The sequence below is a fragment of the Rousettus aegyptiacus genome, unplaced genomic scaffold (genome assembly GCF_014176215.1).
Source record: "Rousettus aegyptiacus isolate mRouAeg1 unplaced genomic scaffold, mRouAeg1.p scaffold_m13_p_1, whole genome shotgun sequence".
In the NCBI taxonomy this organism is placed as follows: Eukaryota; Metazoa; Chordata; class Mammalia; order Chiroptera; family Pteropodidae; genus Rousettus; species Rousettus aegyptiacus.
In genome coordinates, this window is record NW_023416284.1 from 107902968 (window position 1) to 107930233 (window position 27266).

The 27266-nt window shown below is 37.2% G+C and overlaps 1 protein-coding gene across 1 annotated transcript in view; it reads left to right on the top strand.

The window, feature by feature from the left end:
* Positions 1-27266, top strand: part of LRRC1 (leucine rich repeat containing 1) — a 115852-nt gene that overhangs the window by 79064 nt on the left and 9522 nt on the right. Inside the window, exons 5-11 of the mRNA XM_016153878.2 lie at positions 8669-8725; positions 9050-9113; positions 9488-9562; positions 11883-12027; positions 14174-14292; positions 15851-15934; positions 25477-25592. Of these exons, the coding sequence (XP_016009364.1) occupies positions 8669-8725; positions 9050-9113; positions 9488-9562; positions 11883-12027; positions 14174-14292; positions 15851-15934; positions 25477-25592 (660 nt within the window). The remainder of the gene's footprint in view (positions 1-8668; positions 8726-9049; positions 9114-9487; positions 9563-11882; positions 12028-14173; positions 14293-15850; positions 15935-25476; positions 25593-27266) is intronic.

A 27266-nucleotide genomic window follows, 5' to 3' on the forward strand; every position in this document is an offset into this window, starting at 1 on the left:
AGTTGAGGGGAGAGGTGTCGCTGGCATTTACAGAGGGGTGGGTGCTCTGTTAGGCACACACACTGTCTCTTTACAGCACCTGCACTCATAAGGTTAGCATTAACCATCCTGAGCTTTATTAGCTTTGTAAAATGAGGATAAATAATCTGCTCAGGTTTGTGTCACTGGTGGGTTGTGGAGCTGGGATTTAAACTTAGCTTCTTCATTGAGGAAGCTACATTTTCTTCACTGCATGATGCCTCACAGTGAGCACATTAGTTTCTTCCTCTCTTCCATGTCCCTAATTTTTTGTTTCATGAAACTTTTTGCATGTTTACATTTTTTAAAAGGTCTCATTAAATCTCTTTTAGAAAAAGTTGAGGTAAAATGAAGTAAATGACTTTATATATCACTGAGGATGCCAGCTAACATGGGAAGGCAGCAGTCGAGCAAAAGGGAAGCATTCACTCAGGTCGTAGAGAGTCTAATTCCAGGTCTGGATTGGCTTTTGGAGAAGTGTCTGAGTAAAATCAGTGTTTCAGAGATGCCCTTGAAAACTGTCCTTTAGACAGTGACTTTTTAATATACTTACCACTAAAAACACTTGAATGGTCTCACTGATAAACCAGGAAGGATAATTTTGCTTTAAGGAGTTTTTAAGTATTGGTATAATGTGTGAATGAATTTGTCTTTCAAAAGAGCATTTTAATACTGAAGAATATTTTTCTTGAGATCAGTTGTATCAATTTCTACTCAAGTAAATCACACACTGTAGTTTTTACTTTTAAAAAATGAGTTAGCCTACAAATGGACATGATCTTATATAGAGAGAATACTAAGGAAGCCACAACAACTATTAGAACTAATATATGAATTTATTAAGATTGTAGGATATAAGATTAATGTGCAAAAATGAGTTGTGTTTCTTCTATAAAGTAGCATTGAACAATTCAGAAAATAAATTAAGAAAACAGTTCCATTTATGAAGGATCAAAATGAATGAAATAGGAATAATTTAACTGAAGAGATGTATAATACATACACTGTAAATTATAAAACATTATTGAAAAAAGTTAAAGAAGACCTAAATAAATGGAGTAACGTCTTTTGTTTATGTGTTGGAAGACTTAATATTGTTAAGATAGTAATACTCCACAGATTGATTAAAGATAGAATTCCATTCCATGAAAATCCTAACTGGCTTTTTTTTTTGCAGGAATTGATGAATAAAATTAATATGGAAATAAAGGAGACCCAAATAGCCAAAGCAAAGTTAATAAAGAAGAGCAGAGTTGGAGAACTCACACTTTCACATTTCAAACTTAACTACAATGCTATAATAATCAAGACTGTGTGGTACTAGTGTAAGGATAGACCTACAGATCAATGGAATAGAATTGAAAATTCACAAATAGACCTTTGTATTTATAGTTAAATTATTTTGACAAGAGTGCTAAAGCAATTCAATGAGGAAAAATAGTCTTTTCAACAAATGCTATTGGGACAACTGAATATCCATCCATATACAAAAGAATTAAGTTACACCCCTACTTTATGTACATAAAGTAACTCTAAATGGAATAGGGACCAAACTATAAGAGTTAAAACACATAAGAAAGCATAAGGGTAAATCTTTGTGACATTAGGCATTGGTTTCTTAGATATGGCACCAAAAGCCCACACAACAGAACAAAAAAAAACATGGGTAAATTGGACTTCATCAAAATTAAAGGCTTCTATGCATCAAAGGACACTATTAAGAAAGTGAAAAAAGACAACCTACAGATGGGAGAAAATATTTGCAAATCGTATCTGAGAAAGGGTCTCATATCTAGAATATATAAAAAGGTCTTACAACTCAACAATAAAAAGACAACCTGGCCATTGCTACCCTGAACAAGCCTGATCCTGTCTGATTTCGGAAGCTAAGCAGAGTTGGGCCTGGTTAGTACTTGGACGGGAGACCACCCAGGAAAACCAGGTGCTGTAGGCATAAAAAATAAAAAAAATAAGGAATCGTAAGCTGACAAGTGCCTTTCAATCTGTCAACCAAGGGTTGCCTCATCTAAAAAAAATTAAAAAATAAAAATAGGCAACAGATTTGAATCGACATTTGTCCAAAGAAAATTTATAAATGGCGATAAGCATGTGAAAAGATGAACATCATTAGTCATCAGATAAATGCAAATCATAACCACAGTGATACACCACTTCACACCCACTAGATGACTGTAATCGAAACGATGAACAATAACAAATGTTGGTGAGAATGTGGAGAAATTGCAACCCTCATACATTGATGGTCGGAATGTAAAATGATGCAGTCCCTCATTGGAGGAAGTAGGTCCTTCCTCAAAAAGTTGAACATAGTTACCATATGACCCAGCAGTTTCATTCCTAGGTGTATATACCCAAGAAAATTGAAAGCGTATGTCTACATAAAAACTTGTTCATGAATGTTCATAGCCAAAAGGTAGAAACAACTCAGATTTTTCATCAGCAGTTGAACTGATAAACAAAATGTGGTATATCCATATAATAGAATATTATTCAGCCATGAAAAGTAAGGAGGTACTGATAAATTCTACAATATTGATAAACCTTGAACGCATGTTAAGTAAAAGAAACCAGGCAGAAAAGACCACACATTGTATGATTCCATTTGTATTAAAGGTCCAATATAAGCAAACCCATAGGGAAAGAAGTTAGATTAGTGGTTGCCAGTGACTGGGGCTGGGATCGGGGGTAGCGGGGCAGGGTGAAGTTAAGGAATGACTTCTGATGGGTATGCAGGTTCTTTTGGGGTGATGAAAATTTTCTGGAATTAGGTAGCGGTGATCTTTGTACAACCTTGTGAATATACTAAAAACGACTGAATTGCGCACATTAAAAAGGTGAATTTTGTACTCTGTGAAATCGATCTCAATGAAAAAAAAGAAATGTATGGACCTTAGACAGACTTGAAGCCTAGTACTGCTGGAAGGCGATACTATACCTGGTTTATTCTTACCAGAAATATGCTGTAACATAACCTTAAGAGTAATGTGCTGCATTCATTTTGTCTCAGTTACCTGGTGTTCAGGAAGGTACACGTAGCCAGAGCTTCCAGAGTATTCAGGTGATATGGAGTTGGAGTAAAGGTTGGGAGGATACAAAAACCCTATTGAGATCTAATGGAGAATTCCGAGGATCTGGGAAGCCTCTGCTTCTGTCTGGCAGCATACTGCTTTGTCTTTACTTGCCTATCTATCTCCATGAGATTCTATATCCTTGCTATAAAAGAAAGAATATTCTCAAAAAAAAAAAAAAAAAAAAGTTAGCCTATGTATCAAAACTATTTACTTAAAAATTTTTCCTCAAAAAAATAGCATTTTTAAAGCATAAGGAATATATCTAATGGACTTGCACAGTGCCTAAAACATAGTTGTCAGTCATTAAACATTTATTTATGATAGTGTGCTAATAAAGGTAGAACCAGTAGATAAGCTCTGGGTTCTCTGGCAGATTGAAGTAGAGCATGTAGGTCTGATTTTCTGTCTGCTACCCTTGGGGTTGGTGACCTTAATTTGAGTGGGCTTGAATTAAGGAGCCACGTGGCCCTTGCTAATAAGACGTTGTCCTAGGCTGCTTACCTATATTGTGTTAGTGCATGCTGCCTAAGAGGAATAAATCGTTTTGAAAACTACTATCATATTTAATGTTTTTTGAGGCCTGGGAGTTTTTATAACATATTTATTGTTTCAAAAACGTAAATAAAAATTTTTAGAAAAATTTTTAGAACAAAGCCACCTTAAGGAAATTTGCAACTAGAGAGTTCTTAAATACTACTTGGCATTAAAAAAAAAAAATACTATGAATGTTAAACAATGCCCCCTATCCCCATCAATATTGTTTTCTCCAAATATTATTGCCGTAAGTGTTCATAGAGTTTATATTTTAATGGCTTTATAGTGTACTGCCATTTGTTTGCTTGGGCTACCTTAATTTATTTTATTCTCCTTAATGATTTTGACCACTAAATTGGAAAAAAAAAAATCCAAGTATATGAAGAGTTTTTTTTTAAATGTAGTAGAAAACTGATGTCAATTCTTTAAAGTAGCCACTTACCCAGTCCCTGAAATAGAATCCTAAAAATACAGTTGGCCTACATTCTGACTGACTTGAGTGTCACTATGGTCCCTGCTATCATCATGAACTGTGTAGAGCATTAAGCATTAGTGTACTGGGAAGAAACGCTTCAACACACTCTTTTTCTGCAGGAGCATACATATGGCACCAATTTTAGGTGTTCGTTTTTACCCTCCTTGGTGGTAGAAAAGGTGGGTGTGACAGGAAGAAGAGAAAATCATGTTTTTTTTTGCGGGATAAGGATGAGGTCATTCTGACAGTATTGCATAGAAATTTAATTTAATTAAAATCGAAGGGTAAAATAGCATTTAATAAGGTAGTGCTTAAAAAAGTTAAGGTACATATAGGCAGTGAGATACTATGTAATTTAAAAAATAATAATGGTATGTACAGCTAAGAAACAAGACAAAAATCTGTTTTGTGAGGAAAGCAAAGTACCAGATGTGTTTAGGATATTACCTTTCACGTGAAAAAGAGGAGAAGACCTTTTCTTTCATTTGCATAAAAGAAAACTCTGGATGAATACAGAAGTAACTAAAAAGGTGATTTCCCATGAGGAGGGTCTCAGTAGTGGGAAACCTGGTAGATGAGGGACAAAGGTGAGAGAAAACTTATAACTGCTTAGTTTTACATATATATTAACGTACTACCTATTCACAAAGTTAACTGAAGAGTGAGACATTGCAGAAGATGGTGATTAAAAGTGCAGACTCCTTAGTAGTGTGAGACCTTGTCGGAGTTCCCTCTCTGTACCTTAGTTTTCTCATCCATAAAGTTAATTCTTAGAAAGCACTCAACAATATGTGTCATATAGTCAGCTGATGTAATTAATAGTAGGAATATTAAAGGTTAGTAATTCTCAGATTATATCTTAAGTGTCTAATTTTTGTCAGTTTGTAAAGGTATTAAATATATCTGATATTCTCTTTTGTTCCTGTGAAATCATGTTTTAACTGAAGTGGCTAATAAATATATGTAGAGTTTGGGTTTCCTTGTTTCTCTTGGCCTAGTGATTAAGAGCCTGGCCTCTGAAGCAGACAAAATTGGGTTCAAATTACCTACTCCTAACTCATCTCACCACCATATTCTTTTTTAGGTGCTGTAAGAGATGCAGAGATGTTTGCATTGATTAGGTTGATGGGAAAGGCAATATCTTGAAGTCTCTATTGAAGATGCTATATTCTGAAAGACTAGGGAAGGGAGATCATTCATTTATTCATTTATTCATTTACTTTTGTATTAATGCCTCTGATCTAAATCTGCATTTGGCTGGATCCTGTACACCAACTGTTTCTAGAACAGACTGGAGAACCACATTCTGAAGTGGGCTGGTAGGATTCTGCATTTGGTCTGGAACTATCTAAGGCAAGCTACTGATGAAGGCCAACCCACAGTTTCATTCTAGAATCAGTAAATGAGTCTCTGAACTGAGAATGACTAGCCCAGATTACACTCTGAAGTTTGGGCTTATATGGGAGGTGAGAGTCTATAGTCAAAGCTGTTTCTTTGTGTTCTATTCCTCGTTGTCCCATTGATCACCCATTCTGGACAGTGTATGGTTAGTTCAAAGTTGGCCAATGCCAGCAGCTCACCATCTATTTGCAGTGGGGATGACTTGTGAATAATAGCATTTTGTAGCAACATGTACTACTTGTACCTATCTGTGCTTAGGGACAGGGGTTGGTTGTCTCAAGGAAATAAGGCACAAAATTGGTTCTCTTAACTTGAAAGGAAAATATATTATGCCATAATTGCCATAGTAGATATGATTATATTCATTTTAGGGGAAATTGAGATACAGTGTAAAGCACCTCAGCAGAGCAAATGCAGCTGTTTATTGAGGGACAGGCCAGGATTTTGAGCCTGAGGCTCTGTTCTCTCACCTCTCAGACTCAGCATGCTTTTTATAGAGTGGCACTTTAATTAGCAGATCCATAGTGTCTGCTTATAATGTTCAAGTTCTTTATTTTCAATAGTTTAAAGTTACGGGGAAACATTACCTCAGAAAGGCTATTATTTTGTATATGTTGTTTAAAATAATTTTGAATTTTGAAAGGTTCAAAAATTTGGCATTTGTTCTTGTTGTAACACCTGTACATTCACATTATCCTTGCTGTTCTAAATCAATAGAAACTAGGAGGTTTTATAGTCAGACCCTTTCAACAGGATGTTATATTTGGATGTTAACGTGATAGGAGTGGGAACTAAGTATTTAATCTAACAGGGCATCATTAAGTTCTGTATATACACAAATCTGTTGATATTTTTGCAGTATTTTTGCTCAAGCATTATTTGCTTTCACCAGCTATTGGCTTATGCCTTTTACCCTTATGACAAAATTTAAAGATAATTTAAAAATGTGTATCATATTTTTAAAATGACATAAACCAGCAAAAGAAATACCAGTGTCCGTCATTTGGTTAAGAAGGATAAGACAAATACTTGCCTAAAATTGATAGGTGTTTTCAAAATTTAAATTATATATAGAGAGAGAGAATGGAGGGCCCCCAAATGCCTCAAGGCAGTGAAGCAGTGACAGGGGCCGGCGATTTTTATTTTGACCAGATATGAATTGTGGCTTGCTGCTTTCTAATGGACTTCAGGGAAAGCCTTACTTTTTAAATCGTGTCATCGTGGTGTTATCAATATGCTGGGTTGTTAATAATCAAGAAATAGAGTGTGTAAGGAACCCACGCAGCCCCTCCTGCCATGGGTAGTGAGTGGGCGAGTGTCTCCCTTCTGTTTCAGGCAGGAGGCCTCAGTCAAGACTGCAGACCTTGGTAAAACACTTAGCACCAAGGCCTGTGTAAAACTGCTTTTAACATGCTTTCGATGATGCCCAGTGAGTGAAGGTTTTGAAAGGAAGGACTTTTTCCTTCTTGATGGGTATCTTTAGTGTGTCAAAATAGATGTGAGAGTAATGATGTCGAACAGAAAAAAAAATGACAGTTCTACCAATGATTTTTAAAATATAAATGTGAAAATAGCCAAATGATTACCACCTCCCCAGTAAAATTGGAGTTACATAAAAATTTAAAACCGAAAACAAAGCCCTCTGTTTTGAAATCTTTATTTTTACAATTACTTTTCAGATCTTCTCACCTTTATCTACTGATTGCTTTTGGAAATAGATACTGGTAGTATCCTCACCTCCATTGGTATTTCTTCTGTTTAAATTTGGCATAGAGAAAGTAGAATGAGATAGCTCCAACTTCCCACCTGGTTAAATTTTTTTTTTTTTTAAATATTGGCATTGAATTCATAATTACTTATTAGCAGTGATTTTAATTATGAAGAAAATGTCTTCTAAGGTTTATTTGTTTGCTCTTGGCTTTTAACTGTGAAAATTGTTATTCAATTTTCTAAAACTAGAGGAGATACAGAATTTATGCATTTCATAGTATAGTTAAAATACATTTTCAAGCCAACAGGCTATAAGTATGTGTATATATTGTTCATGCAAATCAAGTTTACATTTTCTAATGTTATGAAACCAGCTTTGTTAGTTCTCATGATTCTGGCTTTTGTGTTGGAAGGAGAATAGAGGATTAAGGCAGATTAGAGTGTTGGAATAATGTCTGATTCCTCTGTTCTCCACGCTCACACATAAAAATTCTCCAAATCTGGATGTTGCTATGGTGATATTAGCAAAAGCTTGAGTTTTTGATTGATATAGAGCTTAATACAGCTCCTATTAGAGTAATAGACGAATCAGTCATCTTCTGAATCAATGTGTTGTGCCAGTGCTGACATCACTTGCCTGTGTGAGGTTCCGGTGATGCAGAATTGCCACTGCCTCTAAAGATTCAACCCAGATAATCAGTGTCTGGGAGGACATCTGTCTCCTTTACAGTGCTACCAATAGGCATGGATTACACCTGAGAGACAGGAGAATCTGCTGAAAAGAGTACCACTCAGGGGTTTAATAGAAATAAAAGCAACATTATAGCTACCATTTATTGAATCAGTCTTGTGTTCCAGGCACCATGTGAAGGTACATTATTACATTATCCCCAATACATTTAAATGGAAGTTATTTTCATAGTGCTGCTGCCGCTTGCTCTGTGAGTTTATGATCTTAAGTAGAGCACTTGGGCTATCTGGACTGAGATACCCACTACTTCTGAACAGGAATGGTCTCTGGCTGATGTTTGGGAGAAGAGCTCTGAGCTCCGTGAGATTAAAGGCGTTATTGTTTTTATGGTAACGGAACATTTTTGACATTCTAAAGTCCAGAAGCACATATTCGGTTTCTATCTTGGTCCCGGGAGTGGTTGTCTTTCAACGACTAGTGAGTTATTTTCACATGTCAAATGTACAAGGTATTTGAATGAGGGTGCCTTATAGTGATGATACTACTCTTGTTATTTTAATATTAAAATTGGAGAGGTAGAGATTATGTTGTTTTTAACAGTGTGGTGGTGATAGGTATCTTTTTCCTGGGAAATGACATATAACAGATTTTATTAAGAGTTCCTACTTACAGAGTGTGTATTTGGGGAGTGGGATAGGCAGAATCTCAAGAATTTTCCTTATACTTTTTTCTTCTGTTCATTTCTAGTCTTTATAACCTGGCTTCACTGGAACTGAGGGAGAATCTTCTCACATATCTTCCTGAGTAAGTCTCTGGGGAAACATAAGAGGGTGTTTTGTACCGAATGAATTTCTTCAAGCATTATAGGAAAAAGAAAGTACTACTGTATTTTGTCAGAAACTGATTCCGTGTCTATGGAAAGTTTGGGAGATGTCAGCCTTCTCTTAATAGTCCTTCTACTATGTAATATTTAGTGCATAAAATGCAAATGAATCTTATTTTTGGAAACTAAGCGAGGAATTCCACATTACTCAGCATTTCTAAGCACTAAGAGCTCTTATTTATCTATCTATCTCTCTATCTATCTATCTATCTATCTATTTATTTATTTATTTATTTTTTGAATAGCTCTCTTACCCAGCTACGGAGACTAGAAGAACTTGATTTAGGAAACAACGAAATATATAGTTTGGTAAGTTCGTATTGAAGGGTGATCTGAATTTAACTTTTTCCTTAGTTACGGTCACAAAATATTTTAGGGGAAATCTGCAAGGATGCCTATAAACCAGTATTTCCACCTGTATAGCCTGACAACATTAAAGACTGTGCTACAGTTTGCACAGGTTAAGAATTCTGATCCAGGGGCATGGAGGATCAGGACTAGAAATGACGGACGTAAGTGGTAACTACTGGTATTCTGGGAGTGCCGGCGGTGCTTTTAGGAAGAGGGGCTCGATATTGGAGAGATACCAACAGATACCCACTATGGCACCTAATAAGTAACTGTTGAAATAGGATTCTTTCCAGTTGCATCTTTGTTATCATAACATTATTTTTTTGTTTCAGCCAGAATCAATCGGAGCTCTCTTACATCTAAAGGATCTCTGGTTGGATGGAAATCAGTTGTCAGAATTACCTCAGGTAAGTGGTCATCATACTATATTGACAAAGAAAAATTGAAGGCCTCAACCCACAATTTCTAAAAATAGCAATATATCCTTTAGTTTGTGAAGTCATCATCCTTGTTACCCATATGGCTTACTTCAAGCCTAGGAAATTTATAAATTACCAGGATCCCTGATTCTGATGGTATATGTTCCTCCTCCTCTTTATGATGTGCCAAATGCTTTAGGGTAATTTTGACCACATTTTGCCCTGTAATAAATGATGTAAAGTTTTTATTTAATACATTTTTTAAAGATTGCTTATGGTTTAGCTGGAATATAATGGTGTTCGGTTTCTCCCTCCTGTTACCAAGTGTGAGAACCATGTTCCAAATGAAAGGGTCTTATATAGACTTCTGAATATATAGTCATTTTGTGGAGCCTCAGTAAGCAAGCCTGCCTTCTGTTCGTTTGAGGTAGAAGCCTAAATAAGCAAACAAATAAACAACAACAAATGGGCATTTCCCTCTTATTTTATTTTTCTCCAGCTGTTACTGAATCTTATTCTTTGGTGTATTGTACAGCCATTCTTTAAAGTCAGAATATATCTTGTGATGGTCTAGGTGCTTGTATTTTAAAGTAATTCAGATGCTGTTCCTGCTCAGCTACGTGAACCAGTTGTGCTGGGCTCTGCACTGCAGGTGGGGAATGCCACATCAATGCAAGGAAGTCTAACACTAGAAAGAAGTACTGAAGTAAAAATTTGATTGTTGTAGTGATAGCACTGGAGTTTCCATGACATCGCTTATGACTAATAGAACTAAGGAACTAATTTGAGTCTTTTTCTGAGGTCTTGGCTGCATTTGGGAAAAGGAAGAGATCAGCAACTGGTGTGAGTGAGAGTTTAATTAATATTCAGATTTATCTACAAGATTTTGAGAAGTCTTGATTGAGAGGATTCTAGTTACTTTAGGAGTCAAAGAATGGGGGGAAAATACCAGAAAATTTTCTGGAAAAAAATAAAAATTTATCGGCTATTATACACGAAGAGGGGAGATTACGTGTGTGTACAGATGTGCATAAGTAATCATGTGGAAAATGCCACATCCTAAAAACAAAGAAATTAAAACACCAGTGTTATAAATGGTTACTTAAATATCTCATTTGCTTCTCTTGTATAAACTTCTCTTAAGTCAGGAATAAACACATCATACAGTCTCATACAATCAGAATTATTTTTGTGTCTTCATTAGTGGAAAGAAGAGGATATAGCAACATCGTTAAAAAGAATTGATGAAAAGTAGAACAACTTCAGGGTTCTGGCATGAAATTAGTAGAAATGTAGTCTGGCTTCCTATAGACAGGGTATTCAGGGATAGGGTCATAGGATGCATATTTGCTAGAAGGTAAGCTGGAAAGAACAGAACAGACCAAATTAAATACAGATTGAGGAATTTGTGCTTATGTAGACATCAGGGAGCCAGTAGACTTTTTTTCAGTAGAAGAGGTGGTCTGATTATTTGACTAGAGCTAGTTATGTTTCTAGGAGGGAAATATGGAAGCACAGTTTGCAGAACAGAGAGTCCAAGAGGCAGAACTAAAAATCCAGGTGAGAGGCTAATGAGAGGGTGGGAATTTAATGGAGTGGCAATGGAATGTAAAAGTAGAAGTAGTTATAAGAGATAAAATATGCATTTTGTGAATGGAAGGTAAGATAACTTGTGAATAGACTCTTAGACTCATTGAGGTACTTTCCTCACTCCTTGACAGACCGTGTTCCTTAAAAGCAGTGTGCTTCTCTTTCTGTTAATGTTAAATGTGTCAGTGGATCTGTGTGCTCTAGTTTTGCTGGGAAGCAGTTGCATTGTTGTAACAAGTACTGCCTGTCATGGGAGATAAAGAGTAGATGGTTTCTTAACAGAAAAATCTCAGGGTGACCCTGAAGTGTAAGCTGGTTACTACATGATTGATTTCCAAACTTGGAGAACTGGATTCCAGCATCTTTTTTTCTCCCTACTTGTGTGACCTTAAAGTCGTTTGTTATCTCTTGCTGCCTATCTCTTCATCTGTAAAGTGAATGATTTCTCGCCTGCCTGAAGTTGGAGGGCTTGGCATCCCTCCCAGCTCTGTGTCTGTGATTCATACCGTTTCCCGTTTTCATTGGAAGGGGGTCTGGAAATTTACTCCAGCTTTCACATTTAGATAAATGCTGAAGAAATATCCTTAGAACTACTTTGAAATTTGATTGCAAAATATCACTGTAACAAATTCCTCTGTACTGTGGCAGATTCAAGTATGAGTTTTTTGTTTTTTTTTTTGTTTGTTTGTTTTTTTCCCTGTGTCATTCATCGATGTAGGAAGTAGGAAATCTGAAGAACCTGCTGTGCTTAGATGTCTCTGAAAACAGGTTGGAAAGACTTCCTGAAGAAATCAGTGGCCTGATTTCATTAACAGATTTAGTCATTTCCCAGAATTTATTAGAAACAATTCCAGAGGGCATAGGTGAGTATTGAAAATAACTACTAAAGGTGCTGGCTGTTGTCTTGGGCATTTGGAAGACACTCTGATCCCTCGGTCACCACTCGCAGTCGCTGGGGGTGTGGCTCCTTTAGTCTCCTTGTTGCTTGTTTGTTGTTGTTCTTATTTTGTTTTGTTTTTAAGAAGAAATGCAAATAATATTTAATACAATTTAAGTTTCCTTATATGCAAGTATTTCTGGTTTGGTAGCAGTTATAGGTATTATTAACTTTATAAGTGTCGACTCATATCTACTTCATCGACATCTTGTCTCAGTGATCTCAGCAGGGATTTGCCCAGGTAATAGTATGTGTTTCAGGTGTATGAGCAACCACTAAAAAATTTTTAATTGAGCATCCTAAATAGTTTATGAGAAAGTAACTTTGACTTTATTTCATGACCTAGGAAGGACTGTTAAAGGGGTATGCTGGAGTTGAGCCTTTTCTGGTACCATTCTATAGCATTTTCATTTTTTAAAATTAGTCCGGACATTTCCTTTACCATAAAGGAATTCAGTCCAGTTTGAGAAAATAACCACAAACAGAGAAGGTTTAAACAGACATGGACTGGCAGCTCCACTGTGGCAAAGCTGCTCAGAAGTTGTAAGAAGCTATATTTAACCATATAGTTATCATAGGATTGCTGTCTTTGATCTTCATGCAACTTTTATTCCAAACATCACAGGAGATTTTTGAAGGGTTTCGAGTAGTTAGAGAAGCTGTATGAGAGAGGACTACTTCCTTTCTGGTATTTGGTCAGGATGAAAGTGTTAACCAATAAGAGTGACTCAGCAGGAATATGGACATTGCTTTTTGGTTAAGGTTGATTGGAAAATGGATGGCGATTTTGACTCAGGTATAAATGTTCACTGAGAATCATATATGCCATCTGAAAGCAGTTGTAGGAACTGGGAATGTTTCGTGGCTTAGAATAGGAAGAAATAGGCATGAGATGGCATTTGAAAGGAGTAGATTTATTACAACTTCCAGTGCCAGTAGGTGAATTGAAAGGATATTGAATCTTAATTTGATTTAAGAATGAGCTTTAAAAGAAATGTTTATTACAAATTGGTTTGGGCTGCTTAATGAAGAAGTGAGTACTCCAACATTAGAAATATTCCACGAGAAGTTGTACGGCCACTTGCCAGTGATATTGTTAAGGAAACTGTTGGGAGGCGGTGTGTCGAGTGTGGGATCCAGTGTGCCCTGCAGAGAATGCCCGTGTCTCCTGACAGTGAGGACAGGTGGGACCCCTGTGGGGACAGTGTGGGTAGGTTATTGAATTTGCTAAATAAAGAGAATAAGAAGTGATTAGTTTTTCTGCTTTGGCCTGGAGGGTCACACAAGGCAAGATAATCTTTTCAATGTTTCCTTTTCTCCAGTTTTGTATCTCTTAAGATAGAGGCTGCTTTCTGGAGAAAGTGTTATGCCAAGCTCTCTTAGTAGATACAAAGGACAGCTGCTCTACAGGCTCAGTCCTCTTAGTTGCAGTTGAAAATGAGAAGCTAACTGATTTAGAATTTCCTTCACTCAGTAGGGACTCTGAGGAGTCTGCTGTAAGCCCAGTCTTTTTTCCCATGGCCTGATGGCATCACCAGTAAGTTCTGTCTTCCTGGGTGGAATAGACTCAGTCCTTCATGCGACTTTTCAAAGATTACCATATTATTTTGCATGTGTAGGAATACTTCATACGGATCTTCACAAAGTCATTTTCATTCACAGGTGATAGAATAAACTACACATTATTATTTTTTTGTTTTTGGTAAAGATGATTCTTGGAATGCAGTGAAAGCTTCTCTCCTCTGTACTTGAACTATCTCCTGTTTTTAAAGATCCATTATGAGCCAGCTATTTTGTTTTTTAAATGTTCTGGCTTTGATACTGTATTTTTAGGTAGTGACTTTTAAAATGATTTGCTTCTAATTGCTGACTATTTTTGATATTTTGAATAAACTGTTTTAATTCTCAACCTTTAGTGATCTAAAAGAGAATGATATATTTTCATAATATGAGAAGCTGGGTCAGGAAAATATGAATAACTATTTAAATCATAAAAGAACAGCAGATGGGAAATACAAAGTGATGATTAGGACAACAATCATAACTAATGAGTTTAAATAATTCTTTCACAGGAAAACTAAAGAAACTGTCGATCTTGAAGGTGGATCAGAACAGACTAACACAGTTGCCTGAAACAGTTGGGGACTGTGAAAGCCTCACTGAATTAGTTCTTACCGAAAACCGGCTCCTGGTGAGTGTGGTTTCAGTATTATAATGACTTATGAGGAGAGAGTCTACCTATCTGTAATTTGGGTGGGCTAAATAGAAACCTCTTTATGTTACACCTAAAAAAGGGACTAGCAGAGCAAATGCATGGCATAAAGATGATCAGTTTTTAGCCTGCTTATGCGAAGAAACTGGTGTTGAAGCTCCCTTGTCAGAATGTGTGTGCCGCTTACGGTACTTACAATACCCAGCACAGAACTGACACTTCACAGCGGTCCCCAGGGAGGTGTAGGGAAAAGCCACTGTCGGCGGATGTGCTGATGCCTCTGCCACGACATCCAAGGACCACCAGAGGAAACACTGTTCTCTCTGGGTTCTTTGAGCAAATGGGAAGAATGAGAGAGAAGGGAGAGAAATGGTGGTTGGCCAGGGAAAGCCTTGGTGGAACTAGGTGGAGGAATGTTCTTTGGGGGGGAAGCCAGAGAGTGGTGTCTGCTGGCCTTTGATCTGTGACCTCACCTCATGCTAGAAATTGGGGGATGGAGGTGACTGCAGGTGTCCCTCCTCCTAAGGGCAAAGTTCTTGGCATGTGTCACCTGCCAGGGGCAGGGCAGCAGGGCAGCAGCAGCAAATCTCAGTTGCCCTCTCCCTTCCTGCTGCTGCCTCTTCTTTCATTGGTCCTTAATTTGTCACTTCATCTTTTTCTCCTTTTTCAGTTGTCTTAAAGTCACTATTATTTCTTCGGTTTGCTTTCCTACCTTTCTCTTTTTGCTGTTACTTTATTTTCTATCCTACTTTTTCTTCTCCTTGTTCCTTTCTTTCCATCTCTCCTTTTCTTTCTTCTTTCTTTCTTTTTTTTTTAATAATAAGAGTGAATAATGCTTTTTAGGTAAAAAGTGCAGAAAAGGACAGTAAGCACTGAGCAAAGACACAGAGTTGGTGGGGGAGCCCGAGAGCATCTTTCCTCAGGCAGCTCAACTAGACTCCTCAAGCAGGTGTCATGGAAGTGACCAGAGTGTCCTTCCCTAGTTTGTGATTTTAGGCTTACAAACAGTAATCATAACAATTTTTAAAATAAAATTCCCCCTCGGATTCCAGGAGAGTGTTGAAGACCCCTCTCCCCCAATCTGGGTCCCGGCCTGGTTCCTGTAGGGCCTCCTGCTCCCCACACCAGCTCATGCAACCCTCGCCCTCGCCCTGACGTCACGGCCCCACCACTCAGGGTTCTGATCCCCTGCCTCAGTGCCTTGGCTCCCACAGTTATCTAAGCTCCCACATCAGCGTGGTTTCTGAAAGGTGCAGGCAGAGAAGGGACGAGGGTATTTAAATTCTCACTTACTAGTGTCGAAGAGCCTAAATTACTAATTACCTCTCTAGTAGGCGTTTCTCTGTTCTCAAAAAAGATGTTAAGTGATAATTCCACATTTTCCAAGTGAGCTTTACAAATATCTGATATTCAGAAAGAACTATTACTTCTGTTACTGAACTAGATTGTATTATTTAAGTCTTTGAAAAGATCTGTTTTACTGTGAGCCGTGTTAAAAGAATGTATTAAGTTAATAATAAAAATGTTATTTTAACAGACTTTACCTAAGAGCATTGGAAAACTTAAGAAGTTGAGCAACTTGAATGCAGACAGAAATAAATTAATGTCTTTGCCGAAAGAGGTATGTGCTTTTAAAAGATAATAAATAACAATTATGAGGAAATAACAACAGAAAAGAGATCAGAAATGTCAGTTTTTAAAGACTCATATGGTGCCTTTTAAAGGTATGAGCTCTCATCTGTGAGTATAGAGATGGTTGGAGGAATTGTCGAAGAATGATCATCAGCAACATTAAAGAGAGTAGGTGGGTCTCTTTTAGGAAGGAGAGAGATTGATGTTTCTGGCTTGGCCTATAGAGAATGGTGACGACATTGACATAAATGGGTGATTTGGGAGTTTGGCAGAGAAAGGGGATAACTTTGGGTTTGATTGCGTTTAATGGGAAATTGAACCGCCCTATAAGCCATGGGAATTATAAAATAGATCATGACGCAACCCTCTTCTTGGGCAGAGGCTGACTGGACAGCATTCACATCTGGGAGAGGCTGAATGAACTCTCTCCAAAAGCATTCACATAAAGAAAGGCAAAGTGGGCAGCTATAGCTGCCTGATTCATAGCATTTTTTATTTTTTTATTTTTTGTAAACGTTTCAAGCAGGAGAAAAGAGACAATCACTGTCCATTGTGTAGCGTAGCTGCATGCACTTACAGACGGTTAAGTTCTGGCAGGGAGGTGAAAATGCCGAGAATGAGAAGGAAGGCCATAGCGGATCAAACAAGAAGGTGTCTGTTGTTTAAAAAGAAGGCTTATTTTCTTTTTGGAACTAGGAGAACTTGACTGGAAATGGGTAGTAACTGAGCTTGATTTTTTTATTAGCAATATAGCCTAAAACTAAGTTTACGCCACGTGTATTCCCTTCATTAAATGTTGATGAGTTCCCGCCTCCTCTGTCAAGGCCTCACATAAAAAGGCGTATGATATGATCACTGTCCAGGCGCAGTTTCCGTTGTATTTCTCTATTTTGACTGTTTCCAACATCTATCTTGGAATAATTTCAAAGCTGCCATACAACCAGCCAGAACTTGAGAGGTTCTTATTTTCCTAGGATACTTGTCAGGGTGTCAGAACTTGGCCTGGTTTCTTCTCTCCATTTCTCACCTTGGTGCTCTGCCCTCCGTGTCCCAGCCTGCTCCCAGGGTAAGACGGCTAGCAGTTCTGAATGGAAGCCTGAGGATGTTTATTGTACATGTGACCATGTTCTGATAGGTCCTTAACCTGAACTCTGGCATCTAAATAAAACCAAGTGAGCTTTACAAATATCTGATATTCAGAAAGAACTATTACTTAAGTCTACATCTCAGCTAAACTAGGCCATAACTAAGAGATTCTGCTGATCAGAACATTTTGGTTCCAGTCTAAGTGATAAACCAAAACAGAGCTGAACATTTAAATTTACTCTTGTTGAATAGCACATGTAAATGGGTAATATGTTAGACACATAAACACATGCACAGTGAAGTGTGAAAGATTTATTACTTTCTTTCTCACTCCACATCCTGTACTAGGTGCTTTTATATATGTCAACTCATGGAATCCTCACAACAGCTTTGGAGGGCATAAGGATTGTCCTCATTTCACAGATGAGGAAACTGAGGCCAATGAGAAGCTTTCTTTACGAGGGAGTCAATAGAACTAGACTGCAAAGATGTGTCTCCCAACAGCTGGCTCTCTGCTTTTTCACTGGCCAGTGACAGCTTGGCCACTCAGCTAACACACATTCAGCACAACATTTTTATCTGTGTGACCTTGAGGTAAGCAGGACCTCGATTTAGTAAAGAAAGCGCAAATTATCTTTGGTTTGGACATTTTCAAAAATTAATACATTTTAGAACTTTTCATGGTAAATGCCAAAGAGAGCACTTTTAAGTATATTAATCTCCATTTTCACCACCCACCCTCAAATTTTCCTCCTCTTCTCTTCTGATTCTCTTTTTCAAAGAAACATGTTCTAGACAAGAACTTTAGAATTTTATTTTTGTGAAACTATCATTTTTGCATCAGTTCTCTTTTCACTTTAAGAGAATAAAACTTGTACTCCATATATCTTTTAAGAGGTTTATTTATACCTAATGTGTGCTGTATGTCCACATAAATTTAGTAGAAAAAGCTTTTCATGATTTGAAAAGTGAAAGTATTATGAAAATATTTCCAGCTTCAAGGCATTTTAGTTAGCTGTCACATTTTATCCATTTTCTACAAAATTATGATTGTTTTCCTGGCATCGAGAGTTTGATAAAGGCATAAAATCTGTGCCTGTTCCTTCAGCTGCCTGATAAAGCAGAGTGTATTTAGACTTTTAGGAACTGGATCTTTTCCAGCACACCTCCACTCGTACTCATACACTCAACTTCCAGAGTAGGAAATGCTCTAAGCACATGTCTCCAATTTTGTTGTGAATCATAGCTTGGTAACCCAGCAGACATGGCAGAGTGCTTTCCTCTGACCATCAGGGCTGAGCAGCCAAGCCACTGAGGGCCTGCTGACCTCGGATTGCGTCATGTTGGTCTAGGCGGCACTGTCATGATGTGAGTCTCTGTACAGAGTATGGCAGACCCTGTGTGTGTGTGCATGTGTATGGGAGGCTTATGCCCAGTGACCACATGTGTGTACTCACTCTGCCTCCAAGCTTGATACCATTTGATCAGATCCTTCACTTTTTTGATTGGACTCTTTTCTTTCAAAACTATAACTTGCCCTCGAATAATTAAGTTGCATGCATGATATAGCTAAACAAAAATACTGACCAGTTCAATTTATATGCTAAAAATCCATAGTTGTATTAATTGCCATTGGTCTGGTGTGCTGTGTAGTTCTTATTTTTTGTCTTTTTTTTTTTTAATTTGATAATATTGTATATTGTCAGTTTTATAGCATAGCTTCTTAGTCTAATAACATTTATTTGCTTTTTCTTTTTCCAAATGGTTGAGGGGAAAATGTATGTAGTATGTGGGTCACGATAATAGATTCTGTTTCGTGGTGTTATTTGTAGTAAACATTTGCAAATCAATGAATGTCTCTTGTTTTTTTAATTGTTAGCTGCTTGGGAATTTAGAAAAGTCAGGTAAATTTGTTATCTTGTTATCTTGTAAGTATTGTTCAGACCACAGTTGCATCTCTGACTTCCATTTCTTCATAAATGCATGAAGATTAAAATTAGCTGGTTGCTTTGTGTGTGCCTCATCGTAAAATATTGGCATTTTTCTCAAAACTTGAGTTTTTTTTTTAAATGACTGCATGGCCTGGAACCTTATTTTGTTATGTGTTTGCCAGATTTGTTCAGATTATTCTCTCTCAAAAGAATGCTTTTCTGTGAATCGAATTTTAAGTTATTCAGAAACTCTGAAAGGCATAACTTGGCAGCTCATCTGTCTTAACTAAATTCTGGTTTTTGGCACGATTCTACTTTTAATGGAAAGGCTAGATTTGCTTTATTTGCTACATGTGGCATGTTTCTGATTTTTCAAGCAAGTGTTTTGTATCTTTTATTTTTCATCTTGTCGCTTAAGTATGTATGCTTCTGGGAAAAGGAGATTCTCTTAAAATCTCATATTTTTAGTCAAGAGAAGAATTAAGGAGAAGACTATTGTAGTATGATTTGTGGATAGACAGGGAGTCGCTACGTATGTGATCATGGATATGATAAAAGACAGCCAGTAACTTCGTAATACTGCTCAGCCAAATGTTAGCTTTAAACAACCTGCATCATAATGAGTTTCTGACTGGAAGAAGTTGAACATATTTCTAAGTTTAAACTCCAGTCTTTTGTCTCCATTAAGTCAAAACGAAAGTGACTCTACTGCATCACACTAACTAGTCAAATGAGACAAGATGGGATTTGCAGATCATTTATCAAAGCTTTTCTTTACCAGGCAATCTGTAAACATTAATTACCCATAAATATTATTGTGATGTTCAGAAATGTCTTTAGTGATTGAGTGTTCATTTTGTGGATAACGTTCTACCTTCTTATTATTACTGTTTAAAAATAGTTTAGTGTAAGTTTCCTGCATGTTCTGAAGGAATTACTGATAAATCAGAGATAATCAAATAATTGAAAAATACTAGAATAAAATATAGTTGACCATTGGATTTCAAGGTGGAGAGGGCATTCCTGAACTTGAAAGAGGAAATAAGTCAAAAGAAACAGTTAATGGATTTGTCTATATGAAAGTTAGATTTTTGATCTTTAAGAAGTTAAGTAAAGTCAACTTGGGGGCATGGGGACATTTACAACAGTATAAATCAAGGAAGCTACTCATTATTCTATTTGAAATTTTTTCACATCATTGAGAAAAAGATACTTCCACTATAGAAAAGTGGACAAAAATGAAAGCAAAGACCCCCCCACACACACACACGCACATACAAACCAGTAACTGATACATAGAAGAAAAATAGAAATGGCTATAAATATGAAAAAAACAAAATTAGCTCCATCAGTATTCACAGGATTATTCATGAAAGTATTTTGATCTTTAAGATTTTCAAGATTAAAAAATAATATTAATGATACCAAATTTTGATGAGGGTACAGGAAAGTACATATTATCATGGAAGTATAAATTATGGCTTCTCTGGTGGAGAATATGGTAATATTAAAAACATAAAATGTTCATGTCCTTTGATTCGGCAATGCCACATCTAGGACTTTTATTCTAAGAAAACAATTATGGTTGTACACTAAGAAGGATGCACAAAAGTATTTCTCACAGTACATGGAGGGGCAGCTAACATGTGCCAGGCACTGTTAGCTTTCATGCTTATTCTTGTCTAATTTTCACAACAGGTCTATGAGGTGTAGATAAATCATTGTCAATATCTAACAGATTGTGAAACTAACACAGATAAGTAACTTGCCCAAGATCACAGCAGGAAATGGCAAAACTATCAGTGTCTAATATGGGTGATTTGTTAAGCAATCTGTGGGATACATCTGTAGAATGAAATAATTATGTGGTCAACAAAAATCCTTTATGACACTGGAAAATGTTCTTAATGTGATATGTAAACAGAAGTGCTACACATCATAGTGTTGGTCCTAATTTTGTTGACATACATATGTATAATCACAAATGTATGATGACAATACTAAAAGATTGTACCTCAAAGTGTTAAATAATGATTAACTCTTTGTGGTAGGGTTTGGCTTGAGTTCTTTTCTTTTCTTTTTCTTTTTTCTTTTTTTTTTTTTTTTTGCGTGTATGGGTATATGGTTTTTATTTTTCAGTCAATGCAAGTTACTTTTTTAGAAAAGTAACTTAGAAAAGAAGAATGATGTAGCTCTTAGTGGCTATTTTTATGTCAGTGGTCCAACAATTCAGGAAGTCCCAAAGCCACATGATTTCCAAAATATTTATGAAATAAGGAATATTTGAATAATATGTCACAGATGATGGAAAAGGCAAAAAATAGTCTTTCGTTTCTAAAATTACACATCATATTATTTCTGTTCAAATTGTATTTTGACCAGATTGTACATTTTCCTTTTTGCTAATGAAATGTGAGTTTAGTTCTGTTGCAAATAATATCAATAGGAAGGTAACTGAAGGAAAATGAAAGCTCCTTTATAGTTAGGACAGGCATTCACAAGGTGGAATATGGGCAGACAAAGGTAGGCTTTCTCTTTGAATCATTGAATGTGTCTGATTATCTCTTCTAGGGTAATGTAATGGCAGGCAATTAATACTTAGTGAAAGTTGACCCGACTAAAGGTTTGCTTAATGGTCTGCAGGTCCCATCTCCTTGAGATGGATTATATCAGTGCCAAACCTATAAGGAAGTATCATCTTGACTTAGGAGACACCAAATAGCTAACCGAGGATTCTCAGTTATATTCTGTAATTCTCAGAGGATCCAAGTCCAATCCCTTGTATTCTGGAAAGGTGCTATTATGTGGTTTAAGGGAGGTTTAAAAATATAAGCTTTCTACATCACTGGTAATAAGTTATTTTAAACAGTGACTCTGCTTCCCAGAATTTCTAAGTGATATGGACATTTTATCCTGGTGACCACTAATGAAACTGTACATGCTGCTGCTTGAACCCAGAAGAGAAAGCAAAAATACATATGAATGAGATACACAGATACACACATACATATATATATATATTCATATATACATATGATACAATATTATACTGAACGCATGCCAGTTCTTCACTAGTGCTAACACCAAATGTCACCGTGATACATTGTCAGAGAAAGTTTTTTAAGAAGTTCAGATGGGTTCAGGGAAGAGCTCGCCAGGATCAGCAACAGTTCTAGCAACACAGTAGGTCCTCGAGTGTTGGTTGAACTTTTCATTTAGATGTGGGATTTGCACTTGGAAAAACAGTAACTACCACATTTATTTGGTGGCAGCAGTAGACAGGTTCTATGATAGGTGCTAAATTATATTCATAGTTTCATTTAATCCTTATTATTACTTTCTGTTACAGTAATGTATTAGAGCCCACAAACCATATGACTAAGCCTTAATTCTTACCCAAATCTGTATGATCTTAAAGCTCGCATTCCCTCCATTAAACCTCATTCTTTCCTCTCTGATGTCTATAAAGAACTATATCCTTTGACTTATGGTTTTGACGTCTTAGTACTCTTTTTTGAAAGCCAAAGTCTCGGGCCATCTTTTCCTGGCTGATTGGGAAAGAGGGCTATGTTTGTGTGAATGTTTGCCTGGGACAGCCTGTGCCCTTAGAAGTGATTAAGTCATGCCTAGCACACTCTGCAACAACACACGTTCTTTGCTGACATTGTTTTCCAAAAACTGTAGACAATAGAGATCAGGAGGTCGCCCTGCCTGCTTTGACAACCCAGAGTGCCTAGGAGGCTCTTGAATACAATTGCTTTCCACTCCCTGACATCTCACATGGATGTGAGATTAGAGAGGGAATGAAAAAAATAAAAAAGATAATGAGACTAAACACAGTAGACGGCTGACACACTGCATTGGGAGTTCACATTATTTTCCCCAAAATACTTAAAGGATGTTCACTTGTCCAGATCTTACAACCTTTAGAGCCCCCTCTGAAGGTTCTAAATTAGTTTAATTAGTTAATTAATTAACTTTTTTGAATATATAGTATATGCAGATGATACGAATTGAAAACATTCACCTGGTATAGTAGTAGGGCTCCAAAACAGATGTCCTCCAGGTGGCTGGGGCAGTTTCATGACAAAGTGCCCCACGTCACAATTCAGTCTTGTTTCTATACACGCTCCAGGAGCATATTGTCCCATCAGCAGGGTTTTGTATATGAATAACTGATAGCTTCTCCTTTTCCTCCCTGGAAGAGGCTGACAGGGGTGTCTAGCCTCAGCCATGTGCTAACCTGGAAGGCCTCCCTCATGGCCCACAGGCCCACCACTGAACCCAGACCCTGGTGTAGACACTCCACCACATGAAGTGGGGTAAAGGTGCGTCCCATCCATGAGGGTCTTGGGTATTCCTTCTCATTAATAGACCTTTGTTGAGGTCATTTAAATTTATCAGAGAGAATCTAAAACATGTCGATCCTCAGAAGATTCAGGGTTTTGATTTCTTTCTTTCCATGATATTCCTGGGCTTCCGAGGAAAACCTTCCTCAAGGGAGAGAAGAATGCCTTGCCCCACAAACGGTCCTGTCGTGCATCTCTTTCAGGACACGACAATGGGGGCCCTATATTTATAATATGTGAGAGAGACCACTCTAGTGATTCTTATTTAAAAAAGAGAAAACTTTCGTGGTCTCCATTGCTATACATAGATGCAGGTAATATCTTTAAGTAACAAGTACATTTAAAAAAATAAATGTATAAACATATCTAAATGAGCAATGTTGGTGGGTGTATAGTCTTCACAGGTGAGTAGATGGGATGGGTACTGTACTTGCCAAGTACCCCGATTTATATGTAAATGTGCAAACTAAATAGTAGCTCAGTCCAAGGATCTGTCAGAAGGTTTGTATACACCATCATTATTAAAGAAATGTGGAGAGCAGTGTATCAGTATGAACCAGGGGGTTCTGGAAAGACATTATGGAGTGGAAGATGTTTAGCTAATTGTTAGATGCTTGGTAAGATTTAGAAAGACAAAAAGAAGGGCATTTCTGTAAGAAACAGTTGAACCAAAATATAACATGTGTCTTAGAGGACAGTGAATGAACCAGTTTTGCTGAGATAAGAAATGTGAATACTGAGAAATAAAGAGGACAATCTAAAATGCTTGTCTACATATCTAGGTGTTTTCCAGGTGATTTCAGGCCATGTTTTTTATATGTGATGATTTTAGTCCATGCTGTCTTATAGATGCTTATTTTTCTTTTTCATCTATTATAGATAAATAATATGATTAAAAATATTTCTAAATCTTTATATTAACTCCAAAGGAAAGAGATAATAAGATTGTGCATGAAGGTAATTATGTAGCAATTTCATAAATATGCATACTGCTTTTAAAAATATGTACATATACTAAACATATAAATAGAAAAGGACAGAAGACATATTCAGACATCGTTGAAGAGTCAAGTCTCTTGCCCCTCCTCAAGTGGGAGGCGCTGGAGTATTTTTCCATGTGTCAGAGAGACATCAATAGGTTCCTTCATGAGCCTTTTCTAGCAGTGGCTCTTAGTCAGGTAGAGAGCACATACTGTACGGAGTCTGCAGAATGTTCTGTCTGGGATCAGGCTGTTTTTTTCACCCCCTTGGGTGCAGCATTCCTGACTGTAGAAACCACAACCAATTTGTTCAAGAGAGTCATTGAATTCTTTTGTGTTTATGTTCTTTGTTAAAGATCAGACTTACTCAAAGCTGGATAACTTTTGAAGTGCTTGCTTTAAAAAAAAAAGGAAATGCTAATCAAATTTGGTGTGAATGTAGATATTAACATATGCTTTTACTAGCAGGTCATAGCTGAGGAGATTAATGTATGTATTTACTAAATTCATCATTGGCTAAAATATTGTTGATTTGTTTTATTGGTCAAAGGAAAATGATTTGATCAAATTAAGTTGTGAATGAAAGCTATTAAAAGATGTATGGTGGAAATTAATATACTGTATCATCTATCAGATGCCCCCCCTTTTTTCCTTTAATAAACTAGAACACTGAGAACACTGAAGTTTATATAGCGATTTGGTTGGTCTTCAAAAGTGTGTGTGTGTGCATACGCGTGCGCACAAGAGAGAGAGAGAAAGACAGACAGATAGATATCTTTGGCTTAACTTTTGAAACCTGGAATTCTTAAACTCTCATATTACCAAATAAAATTTGTCTGGACCTATGTAGCTTAGTTAACACATTTAAAAGATGTAGTTGCATATTTAAAAGATGCAGTGGAAAATGACTTCTTTCCAGAATAAAAATTTTGAACTCCATTGTTTATTTTCTTTAATTTAGAACATGTGTGTTTAATGTGTTGTAGAGATTTTTATGAACATATTGGACTACTCAGTGTTTTGTATGATTTAAATTAATCATAGTTGGTCATCAGTGAGACTTAAAATCATGCGGTATAATTTTATGCATTCTTTTCATGCCATTCGATAAACAAGATACTCCAGTACCACTCCATCTCCCCTCAAAAACCTGGAAAAAAAGATGTGTTTTCTTTCCCATTGCAGATTGGCGGGTGCTGCAGCCTCACCGTATTCTGTGTGCGTGACAACAGACTCACTCGGATACCTGCTGAGGTGTCGCAGGCGACAGAGCTTCATGTCCTGGATGTGGCAGGGAACAGGTAAGCACGTTCTGGTTTGCGTTGCCTGAGAGAGAGAAACAACTGTTCCTCCACCTCAGCCTTTGCCCTGCATCTTTGCCGTCTCGCCTTGCTCCATCTTACAGAATGGTTACCACGGAGTCGAACGACCCAGGCCCCAGGAAGTTTTTTGTTTAGGCACTGGAGTGACTGAGCCTGATGGAGTAGGGAAGGCCAGGAACAGCCTGAGCATGGGGTGCTTTACAGTTTAAGTGGATGCTTCTGTTGAAATGCTTCCCAGAGCAACAATACAATGATGGAAAGGAAGAAGCACTGCCTGATAACTGGGAGACATAGGTTTCACCTCAGCTTTTTAAACTAGCTTTGGTAGGTTACTGTGGGCTTCACAGTTTCCTCATCTGAAAAATGAGCTGGAATGAATCTGAACTAGGCTTGAACCAAGGGTCTTGATATGCTCTGCTGGTGACTCTGAATTCTCTGAAATTATAAACAAGGTTGTATTCAGGAATACTTTTCTGGCATAAGGATCTGCAGGTAATGTTAGAATCACCAAGTAATTCATAAGCCAAAAAAAGTAGAGCTACCAGACTGATATCCCCAAGGTCACAGCAGTGACATTTCTCAAGTTCTTGGGTCAAAGGTTGTATTGGACTACTGACCACTTTCTGGGATATGTCTTCTCTTGGCTTCTGTAGAATATAGGTTCGTTTCAGCCATTCTGAACTAATTTCATCACCTCAAATGTCATATGCACTGTCTTTCCCTTGAGACTAACAAACTCTTCTTTCTACCTGGGGCCTTCCTCTCTAGCTCCCCACTTTTCTTCTTCATCACTCATGCTTTTATTTTCTCTGGGAAACATTCTTCTCTGAGTCTGCATTTTTAAATTACCCCTAACATAGTACTCACAGCCTCCATAATAATTGCCTGTTCACATGTGTGTAACCCTCCTAAACTTAAAGTTACCTAAAATTGGGTATTACAGCTTATATGTCATTGATTCATTTGTCCCTTCACAGTACTTAGCACATAATACATACCTGGTAAATATTTGTCAACCGAATGAAAATGTTAGTTTTGCAGAATGAGTAGCAGGCTACTTTAAAATGATTTCTATCACAGGCTTCATTCCTAATAGGAGTTTTCACAAATTGCTTTTGATTATTATGTAGTTAGATAGGAGAGAAGGTGCCGAACCAGGGGAAGATGATGAATGGTTTTAAATGATGAATACCAGCGATCTGAAGAGTGTTTGGAGGTTCGTGTTTTAAGTGCTGATTTAGCTGGTCGCTTAGGTCAGGCTCAAGCCTCCATGTTTTATTCATGCTAATGCACTATAGACAGCAGTGTTAAACAAACAGCAGTACTCAGCAGAAATCTGGAGGTGAGTCGCGGTCTCAGGGAGTGCTCCCCCTTTTAAAGTTAATGCTTTCAGGACATCTTGATAGATTCGTAAGACCACTAACCTGTGACTCAGGATTAATTTGAGTTGAATGTTGCGTTTCTGCTGGACTAAGCCTATCATGAGATTTATAGCTTGAAAAGTGTAATTCTTTCCTGACCCCTCACCTCCAACAATGGAAACTCAGTGACTCCAAACCTTCCTTGGTTCTTGCCACACTGGTGAGCATGAATTTGCACCACTAATTCTTGAGCCTCAGAAAGATGGCTCTGATGTCTAAAAACTGGTTTTCA